The sequence below is a fragment of the Dioscorea cayenensis genome, unplaced genomic scaffold, assembly GCF_009730915.1.
Source record: "Dioscorea cayenensis subsp. rotundata cultivar TDr96_F1 unplaced genomic scaffold, TDr96_F1_v2_PseudoChromosome.rev07_lg8_w22 25.fasta BLBR01000855.1, whole genome shotgun sequence".
Taxonomy (NCBI): domain Eukaryota; kingdom Viridiplantae; phylum Streptophyta; class Magnoliopsida; order Dioscoreales; family Dioscoreaceae; genus Dioscorea; species Dioscorea cayenensis.
The window spans coordinates 1-10,459 of NW_024087246.1; the positions used below are offsets into that span (position 1 = coordinate 1).

A 10,459-nucleotide genomic window follows, 5' to 3' on the forward strand; every position below is an offset into this window, starting at 1 on the left:
TTTGTAGATATGTGGGGAACTTTGAGGACCCACCTTAGAGGGTAGATTAGAGATACTTGTGATATTCTCTTTATTAGAACTATTCTTTGGAATGTTTTGACTTGCTTGACAAAAGATGCACATTTTTTTATTCATGTATTATTCCTCCTTCATCCTTAATCATTAAAATTACTCTTATGTTTCTTTTTATGGATATCTGCGGCCTTAAGTGAAAAAGACAGAAGATGGATAGATCAGCCAATTTAGTAAAAAAGAGTTTGGAGTATGTCCAACCTAGTGGGGAGCTTAACTAGCCTAATCGTAGTTTATTGTATAAACTCACTACCGACTGTAGCCTAGCCCTCGATCGTAGTTTGTTGTTGGACCCACTTAGGGGACCTTGACTCCTAGAGAGGGGCCCAATCTTTGGTCGCCTAAGTGGTGAAGAGCCATAAGAGAGCAAAGGACGTAAAGCTAACGTGCAAAACCTAAGAAAGATTTTTCAACGTATTCATATATTTCATTGGACTAATCAAAAGGCATAAAAGAAGCAAGTTATTAAAGGTTTACATTATATAAATTATTATAGAAGAGGTGTCATTGCTTAATTTACCCACTAAGTCACCTTCTTTTACTCATAATACCACTAGTGCTTAGAATTTGTGGAAATTAAACACTGACACATGTTTCTAGTGAACCTGGTATGTATTGCACACCAAAAAGATTTTATGTATATATAAAGATCTTTTATTTTTTTCTTTATTTTTAAATCAAGATTGTATGGTCTGAGACTCTGAACAGGTTGGAGAAAAAGATGAGAAGGTGAAACAATTATTGGATGAACATAACAGAGATATTTTTGTTCCAAACTCTTTGTTTTTAAATTGTTTGTCAAGTTAAAAGAGTAGCAGTGCAATGAAATATTTGAAGGATATAACTATAAGTTGAAAGGTCCTTGTTTCTTATAGGGCAATGGTAAAATGAATTTATCTTCAACCTAGATATATATATATACTAGTAGCTGACAAAGCAATCAGAATGATGGGCCATGTGGAACATGGGAGGTATTCATTCATTGTGGTTTCACAGAACATTCATTTGGGAAAACTCAAGAAAAAGATAAAGCTGTCAGTTGCAACTTTGGCCCCACAGAGAGAGTAACAAAAAACCTTAATATCCAACCTTAAAAATAATATATGGATGCAAAACAAGCTCCACCGACTTTAATGTCTCAAATTTTCTTCATTAACTGCCTCATGTTAGCTAGTATAAATAAGTGTAAGAGTTAAGGGCCGTAATTGAGTGAGAAAGTTGAGTGATTACTGGGAAAAGAAGAGAGTGAGTGAGTGAGTGCTCTGTGATACAAAAGTGCGTGAATGAGTGACAAATATACACTACACCAAATTTTAGTTTTAGAAGCACTTTAATAGAGGGGGTTTTTAGAACCCCCTCCATAATTATGTAATATATATTTTTTTAAATAAATTACAGCCGGTTTTAAAAACCCCCACAAATTAAAAAAAAAAAACTCTCTCTCTCTCCACTCACTCTCACTCTCACTCACACTCACACTCACACCCACACCCGCACACACGCACACTCCTCTCTCTCTCGATCTCCAGCACTCACTCGCCCGATCTTCACCGATCTTCGCCGCATCGCCGCACAGCCGCATCGATGACCGCACCGCCGCACAGCCACATCGACGATCGCCTCCGTCGGTGAGTTCTAAACCCCATGAGAGAGGCATTCTCATCTGAGAGATTTTTTTTAGGGTTTTTTCTCAATTGGTATGCTACTGAGCTTAATTAAGGCTTGAAGGTTGAGGTTGTGATGTTTAATGTGGAGGTGGACGTTGTTGGGAGGAGGATGGTGGAAAGGAGGAGGAGGAAGAGGAGGAGCAGGGGAGTTATGAGGATGGGAGACTGTTTTTTTGGAGGATGGTGTTGATGATGGTGTGGAAATTTGGGAGGAAGTGAATTAATAGAGGATCTTGATGTTTATTGGTTTATCTTTAATCAGTTATTAGTTTTACAATAATTGATTCAATAATTTAGTTCCCTAATTTATCTCATATTGGTGTTGAATTTTAAATCATTCTATGATATACCGCAAAACATGAATGAATGATAATAATAAAAGGAGAGTAGTGAAAAACTTTTGAGTGTCATATTGGCCGGAAGGGCCTCTAGTTTGTGTTCAGGAGTACAGAGACTATGCATATAGATTACTTGAATTCAAGCTATGAATTGGGTTCGGTACTTATGACTATGATAAACATCATGCAATTTACATCATTTAGTGCTATATATATTTTCTACTAATTAATTAAGAAAACTTTATTCTTTATGAGTGTTTATAGTTTTTTTTTTTTCTGATATGTTGGAGTTGTCATAGGTTACAAGAAGTGTAAATACGGAGTATGGCCAATTAAGCTCACAAGAAAAGGAAACCATTGAAGTTATAGTGAAAGCTAGGTAATATATTAATCTGATCATGATTGCTAATATATAATACAATTGTTGATATAGACCGGACTAAAGAAAAAAACAAAATGTGACATTTATGGAATAGAAACAATTTTGTTTCCTGAGATTGCTTGCTAATTTGATAAATATTGCAGTAAATTTCCTTTGTCCATTGTTTTGGTTGGTGTTGGCGATGGTCCATGGGAGATGATGAAAGAATTTGATGATAACATTCCTGACCGATCCTTCGACAATTTTCAGGTAGGTAATCACAATCTTCTCATGCATGTATATGCGTGTATATATATATATATGTATATCTAAATCCTTCATTATATATAGATTTATCTGATTGAACTATTTTTGAAGTTTGTAAATTTCACAGAAATCATGTCAAAGGATGTGCCTCAAAATCGAAAAGAGACAGAATTTGCTCTTTCAGCACTAATGGAAATTCCGTCACAATATAAAGCGACAATAGAGCTTGGCATCCTTGGGTATATATTGCAACGCAATTCGCTAAACTTGACAACATATTTTCCCTTTTTCTCCATGAACATTTTTTTTGCAGCTGGTTTATTTTCACCTTCATTAATTGTGTTCTTGCATCGGTCTAGCAGGCATTGTGTTGAAAAACCTCCAAAAAGGATCAGTCTTCCTTCACCGATTAGGACTCATGATGCAAAATTGAACACAGCTCTTCAAGAAACTTCTCCATCATCTGATCGGGTATTGTTATTTTGTTTGACTAGAAAATGTAGAATTATGTCTCAGTTATGTTCGCTTGATTACTAGGTAAAATCAAATTCTCTTTTTTCGACATATTGAATCACTAATTATAAGCATTCTCAACGTTGTTAGGTTTGCATTGTTTGCCTCACCAACCGCAAAGATGTGGCCTTTGAATGTGGACATCAGGTCAGTAATTGAGTTTTATTGTTTTTGTATTCAGAATAACATTTCATTCATTTGCAAAATCTATAGCATTCAATGTTCATTGCTAGAAAACAAAAGCCAATTGGATAAATAGTTCACACCTATCATTTGTACATGCTTCTTAAGCTATATAACAGTTCGATCGGTCGTAAATTTATATTCTGTAGCTTTGAAGACAGATGCCGCATGTTATGTATAGCTGTAAATATAAAGGAAATATTAATGATCACAAAGGTTTTTTAAAGATAAAGTTTACCGTGGCTTGTCACCTTTGTTAAAAAGTGATTATTAATGGTGAGTACATAATATTAGATCATCCACACAAATTAGAAATAACACAAAGATATTGTCTATTGGAATGTATAAATAAGGAAGAGTTAAATTTAGATTCTGTAAAGCCATAGTCAATGAGAAAGGAGCTGAGAGCTGGACACCTAGAAGATGGGTTTAGAGGTTATTTAAAATTCTCTAGTTTATATTGTTGGAGAAATTTCTTAGAACTCTAGTTGCAAACAATTGAGGGAAGAATCAAATCATCATCATTAAGGCTAAACAAATAAGAGCAAGTTGATTAACTGTGCTCTTCATAAGTGGTAAATGTTCAACAATAAATAGATTGTCACAGTTTTGTAATCCTATATAATTAAGGATGCACAATGTGAAAAGTGTGTTTCATTGATAAAGACATTGGGGGCCTTTTTTTTCCATGCATGAGCAGATGTGTCAGCATATGCGTATATATATATCATGATGATTTCATAAGTAGATACATTAATCACATGAAGTATTAACAAAGATATATAGCTATGTCGGATTGGAGATCTCTTCTTGATAGAGGTGATGGATGGAAAACTCTAATTTCACATGAGAAACTAATGTATGTAAAACTAATAACTGATTAAAGATAAAAATTTTATTGCAATCTAATAAATATAAAATTTGTATAGGAAACTCATGGCTCGAGGATCAAAAAGTTTGAAGATTATGGAGCTACTAGAAGCAAATGGAACTAGCATAAATTGTATTAGTCACCGACGTTGTATATTCAATGTTTTGTATTCTAGTTCAACTAATCATTTTGGTTAAACATCAGTGTAATATCTTTTATTTATCTTAACCATTTGTGGGTTCAATAAGTGCATTGATTGACATTATTAGATTGTTTGTTTCTTTGCTTGCCAATTTTTATTTTTCTGCCTTTGAAAATATCAAATTTACAATTAGGTTTTTTAAAATTAGTGTATTGTGTGTAGGCTTTATTTGGTCATTCTAAATACAAGATTGGATTTTTTTTTTAATGTTTTTGCAGATTTTGGAGAATTCATGGTTAAAGATCAAGAGGGTTGAAGATGAAGATACATGAAGCTTTTTTTACTTTGTGTAATTAACTCAAAAAAAATATTTTTGTAATGAAAGTACATAAATAGTGTAAACCTCTTACATTTTGTTATTACTCAAAAAACATTGCACTTTAACTCATAACATGTCAATAAAGGTCAATGAAATTGAATTTAGGGTATTTTTTTGAATGTAATGAAAAAAATTTATGTTTTTTTGATTTAGAGTTCAACAAATTTATTTATTATTAATAGGAAAAAAATTAAAATTGAATTCAATAACAAATTTAGAGGTGGTTATAACCACCTCTAAAAGTATAAACATGGAAGAAATTAATAGCTATAGAGGCGGTTATAACCACCTCTAAAAACTATTCGAAATTAATAAAAAAATTAGTAGATATAGAGGCGGTTATAACCGCCTCTACAATTTATAATTTTTTTAGAGGTGATTATAACCGCCTCTAAAAGCTATTAAAGAACATTGAAAACTTAGTAGTTATAGAGGCGGTTATAACCGCCTCTAAAACTATTGAAGGGTAATGAAAACTTAGTAGCTATAGAGGCGGTTATAACCGCTCTACTCTTCTTATTAAAAACCGCTTCCCTAAATAAAACTTACCCCAACGGGTTGATAGAAACCGGCTCTAAAGTATAGAGCCGGCTTGATACTGGTAGTGTTTGAGGCGGGTAAAAACAACACTATACCTATAGAGGCGGTTATAACTCCCTCTATAGGGCTTTGAAACCGCCTCAAAATCACTTTTTTGGTGTAGTGATAATGTGTAATAACAATAGACTAGAGTGAAGGGTAAGGCACTAGATAGAGCAGAGGTGTAGTAGTACTATATGATAATGATAGTGTAATATGCTATTTGACTGTGATTAATAAAAATAATTTTAAATATTCTATCTCTTCTTGCTCTTGATAGGGGTGTACTGTTATATTATAAATATGTTCTATTATATTGAAATATTTACGAGAAGCTGGAGATACGTGAGAATTGAAAATTTAAACTATTTACCGTTTCGGTATTAGACAAACACTGAAAACGATAAATATTTTGTTATTTTATATATTATATTATATTATATTATATATTGTGTACTGTTTTTATATCATTTATGTATTTTCATCAAGAATATTAATCATGTACGTACAGTCATGTAAACAATTTAAAATGTTATAATATTTGGGGCAAAAACCCATAACTTCTGTTTTTATATATTGTTTGATTTAAATGAAAAAATTGAGCATTAGTTATGTTAGTTGGCATTTAATTTAATGAAAAAGTGGATAAAACCACATTCATTCAACAACCCAACTGAACAAAATACATCGCTAGTCCACTAGTCGTGGGAACCCAAGAAAAACAACAAAAATGAGGAACAACGGGTCTCCCTCACGACCCACAAAAACCAACGAACTACCCTCACAGTATATATCCATAGCCTCCTCGTGCAGATGACCTGCCCGCCCCGCCTCGATCGAGGTCCCGTGAACTCTAAACTCACCGATCAGAGGAAATGGAATCCTCAGCGTCGATCTCAATCCCTCGAGCTCGCAGAGAACCATGATAAAATGAAATGATCAGTTTTAACTACAACAGCATGCGGACACACACATTTATCAGAAAAGATAACATCATTTCTTGTAAGCCAAATCGCCCACACGAAAGCTTTTAATCGCCCTGGCCCCCAACCACGCAGGAACCAGCCTGCAAGGCATTCCTCCAGGCCCCCCACATAAACGACATCGAACTCGGAAGCGACGCAGAATCAGAAACCCTACTAACTGCGCCCACACCCTCGAGGGAGAAACGACATCTGCAGAAAGAGATGATCCACCGATTCCACCGCCGTGACACAAAGACACATGTGGCGCTGGAAGTTTGTTGCACTCAGCGCTAGCTAAATTTTCAAGGGTAAGAATTTTATCCTTCCAAACCAACCAATTGAAAAATATCGACCTTCCCTGCAAGGGCCCTTCCAAAAAAACTTAGCAATAGGGGCACCTAAGCCCCCCGTCATTCAGTCGATCGTAGAAGGATTTAACCGAGAAGGATCCATCGATCGTCAAACTCCAAAGCTTCAAGTCTTTTCTAGGTCCGGAAAGGAAAGTTCGATTGGCAAGAAACAACACAAACTCATGGTGACTCGAAAAAGGTTGCCGATTAAGAAGATGCCTTAAATCAAACATCGTCGCATTCTGCATCGAAGATCGCCAAAATTGCTCGCCAAAGATGCATTGGTGCCCGCCATTGAGCCATCTATCCTTCCAAAACAAGTGATTCCATTCCGAACACACTTTTAACCGCGGACTGACCCATTAAAAGGCCGAAAAGCCTTTCAGGACCCCCGACCAAAAGAAAGAAACCCTGCCCCGAGGTAGACAAAACAAATTCCAAGACGACAAGTTATAATTGAATTTAATCACCTTCGCACAACACCAATTTGAGTCACCAAAAATTTCCATCTCCATTTCCCAAGCTAGGGCCCCTTGAAAAGCGAGATAAATCCAAGATGCCCCAACCCCCTTGCTCCTTCGAACGACAAATATTCTGCCAAGCTACAAGGCGGCACTTAGGAATATCAATGTCGTGGCCCCGACCATAAGAAATCTCTGCAGCCTCGGTCATCGTCCTTAATTACCCATCTGGGTAATCTAAAAATGGACATCCAATACGTCGGCAAGGAGGAAAGGACCGAGTTTAATAAAGTAAGCCTTCCACCAATTGAGAGATAATTTGATTTCCAAGAAGACAACCGTCCTTTGATTTTATCGATCAAGTTCCTCCAGTCTTGTTTACGAGGCCGTCTTCCAGAAATCGGAATGCCAAGATAATGAACCGCAGATCGACCCACGGCACAATCGAAGGTGCTCGCATCTCACCCTATCAGGAAGCTGCTTCATGTTGGTAGAAAAAAGACAAGTCTTGGCAAAATTGGTTTCCACCTGACATCCCTTCAAACATCAAGAAGATCAACTTAATAATTCTCAAGTCTTCCCGCCCACCGAAGGTCAAAAATTAGGAGATCGTCCGTATAGTGCAAATTACAAATGCTACCAAAATCCCCAACCGGTACTCCAACCAAAATATGGGAACTCAGCGCGTTCTCAAACAAAGTACTTAGCACATCCGTAACCAAAACAAACAATAAAAGCGACAACGGATCACCTTGCCGCAGTCCACGTTGATATCTAACATATCCTGTAGGGGATTCATTAATAAGGATAGAGGCCTTAGACGATCTCAGAAGATTGTGGATCCAACCTATCCATCTTGAACCAAAACCTCTCGCTCTCAACAAATCAAACATGAAATCCCAGTCAACCGAGTCAAAAGCCTTAGCAAAGTCCACTTTTAACACATGGCCATTCAAATTTCTTTTTTGGATACTAAATAACAGTTCCTCAGCCGTAGCAATATTGTCTAGAATGCATCTACCTTGAAGAAAGGCTGACTGGGCATGATCCACCAGAGAGTCCATCACCGTGCCCAGCCTCGTAGCAAGAATCTTGGAAATGATTTTCAGGGAGGAATTAATTAAACTGATTGGTCGGTAATCTCCTGGGGATGCAGGGCTTGATACCTTAGGAATGAGAACGATGCTAGCCCAGTTAATACGTTCCAAGTTCGCCTCCCCAGAGTAAAAGTCCTCACACAACTTCAAAACCTCAACTTTGATAATCTCCCAAAAAATTTTAAAGAACATCATTGGAAAACCATCAGGACCCGGAGCCTTGTCACTACCTAAGTCAAAGACCGCCTTTTTAACCTCCTCCATAGAGAAAGGACGCTCCAAGTGAGATAAATCAACCCTAGCTTTATTCCTCAAGAGCCTATTCAGGTCAGCCTTAAAGCGGAACGGGCGTTGTTGACCAAATAACGCTCGAAATTGATTTTCAAACACTTTCCCGATCTCCCTGACCTCCGAGACCGAAACCTCACCAACCTTGACAGAGGGTATAAAGTTGGTGTTTTTTCTGCCATTTGCGACTGAATGAAAATACTTTCAGTATTTTCATCCCCTTCCGGAGCCAACGCAATCTAGATCTCTGCTTCCAATACTGCCTCCTCCCCTGCTTACTAATCTCACACAAACTATCCCGATGCACTCAATCTCTCGCTGGGCTTCCTCATGATTCAGAAACCTGGATTCTTTGGTGATATCCAAAAACTCTAACTCATGAAGAAGGGCCAACTTTCGCAGTTTTATGGAACCAAAACTCTCCTTGACCAAAACACGCAGCTTATCCCTTAGCCATTGCAACTTTTTGGATAGCACAAAGCCTCGCGACCGCTGGTTGAAACTATTCCACCACTGGGAGATCAAACCGGCGAAACCGTCCACGGTATTCCAAGCAAGCTCGAAACGGAACGGCCTTGGGTTAGAGCAGTGCATACCCACCTCAAGCCTAATCGGAACATGATCAGAACCTAGACGAGGGAGGCAATTTTGGATCAATCTAGGAAACATCTCGGCCCAAGTCCTATTGACAATAAACCTGTTAAGCTTCACCCAAGTAGGATTGACTTGCCCATTCGACCACGTAAACCTTCTACCCACAGTTGGGGGTTCGAAAAGACTCAAATCATTAAGGAAAGAAGACGCATCCCGGATATCCCCAAGGTTTGGAGGCCCATCACTTTTATCCTCCAAAGCGAAAATTGCGTTGAAGTCACCACCAACCACCCAAGGAACACCCTGGGCAGGGCAACAACCCCGAATCTCCTCCCAAAATTCAGCCTTTAATTGACGAACATTAGGTCCGTATACCGAGGTACATCTCCAATGGAAGTTTTCCTTTTTGGAAAAGAAGTCGACAGAAACGGAGAAGGTACCCCTCGATGCAATCGACCCAATGAGGTGGACACTATTCCACCCAATAACAATACTGCCAGAAGAACCAACCGAAGGAAGAAAAATAAATTTATCTAAACGGGGTCCACATTTAATTTAATTCTAATTTACTTTAATTATTTTCTCTTTAGAAATGAATCTATTGTTTATTTATTTATTTAGTGTCTTATCATACTAGTTTTATTTTTTCCATCTTCAAATAGAAGTTATATTTTAATTTTGTGATGCAAAACTAAATAGAGACTCTTTATTCCAATAACACCTAAAATTATTGATTTATTATGAAACTTTCTAACTTTAAATAATATATGGCTGTAAAACAAGATAATCTAAACTTTGATAATTAAATTATGCCAATACCACTCAATGTTTCATAAAATATGGCATGTGGAGGAGAAGTCACATAAATTATTTTCGCCCTCTTTGATGTTGATTGATAAATGTTAAAAATGACAGACAAATCTTGTCACCTTAGAAACCCTGATTTTGGTGGCAAACACTATAGTGGCATGGCTACCACCATCAATGACATGGTGCCCATGAATCTTGTAGAATATTGCAAGATGAGATAAACCCATCATATTACATGGATTTTGACTATGTTGTATTGGGTCAGATGACAAAGATGACCACCCTTTATGCCTTATCCTTATCAACTGCGATGAGTGTACTATTTTAAAGTAATAGTGATATCCAAAAAATCAATGTTTTGAAATCCAATTTAATTTGACCGGTTAAATTAAATTTTATCATGCTATAGCTGCATTTATGATTAGATCCGGTGTAAAGAAATTGATCCAATTAATTTGATCGTGCTTTTTGTCGAAATTATCAACCCAATCGAACCGGATTAACTCCTGAAACTATGTATAT

General features: G+C 36.9%; 2 protein-coding genes across 3 annotated transcripts; one reads left to right on the forward strand and one right to left on the reverse strand.

Moving 5' to 3' along the window:
- Positions 1 to 1,558: 1,558 nt before the first annotated feature.
- Positions 1,559 to 4,626, forward strand: LOC120255126 (E3 ubiquitin-protein ligase RGLG1-like). Of its 2 annotated transcripts, none has more exons than XM_039263012.1 (6): positions 1,559 to 1,700; positions 2,603 to 2,708; positions 2,817 to 2,944; positions 3,065 to 3,176; positions 3,309 to 3,365; positions 4,331 to 4,626. In XM_039263012.1, the coding sequence occupies exons 1-6, from the start codon at positions 1,657 to 1,659 to the stop codon at positions 4,394 to 4,396; spliced, it is 513 nt and encodes a 170-aa protein (XP_039118946.1). In that variant the 5' UTR covers positions 1,559 to 1,656; the 3' UTR covers positions 4,397 to 4,626. The 2 variants fall into 2 exon arrangements, with proteins under 2 accessions (XP_039118946.1, XP_039118948.1); XM_039263014.1 differs by having other exon boundaries at positions 3,068 to 3,176; positions 4,331 to 4,617.
- A 1,605-nt stretch (positions 4,627 to 6,231) lies between these two features.
- On the reverse strand, positions 6,232 to 9,620 carry LOC120255125 (the record flags this gene model as incomplete). The annotated part of the gene is made up of 4 exons (XM_039263011.1): positions 6,232 to 6,321; positions 7,614 to 7,685; positions 7,802 to 8,677; positions 8,768 to 9,620. Coding segments are annotated over 4 exons (1,891 nt in total), but the record flags the coding sequence as incomplete, so codon positions are not given.
- Between the last annotated feature and the right edge of the window lie 839 nt (positions 9,621 to 10,459).

Excerpts from the sequence above, each read along its gene's own strand:
- LOC120255126 (XM_039263012.1), top strand. The coding sequence starts at position 1,657 with ATGACCGCACCGCCGCACAGCCACATCGACGATCGCCTCCGTCG. Across the intron at positions 1,701-2,602 it reads ATCGACGATCGCCTCCGTCG|TAAATTTCCTTTGTCCATTG; the intron begins GTGAGTTCTAAA and ends TAAATATTGCAG. Across the intron at positions 2,709-2,816 it reads GATCCTTCGACAATTTTCAG|TTTGTAAATTTCACAGAAAT; the intron begins GTAGGTAATCAC and ends CTATTTTTGAAG.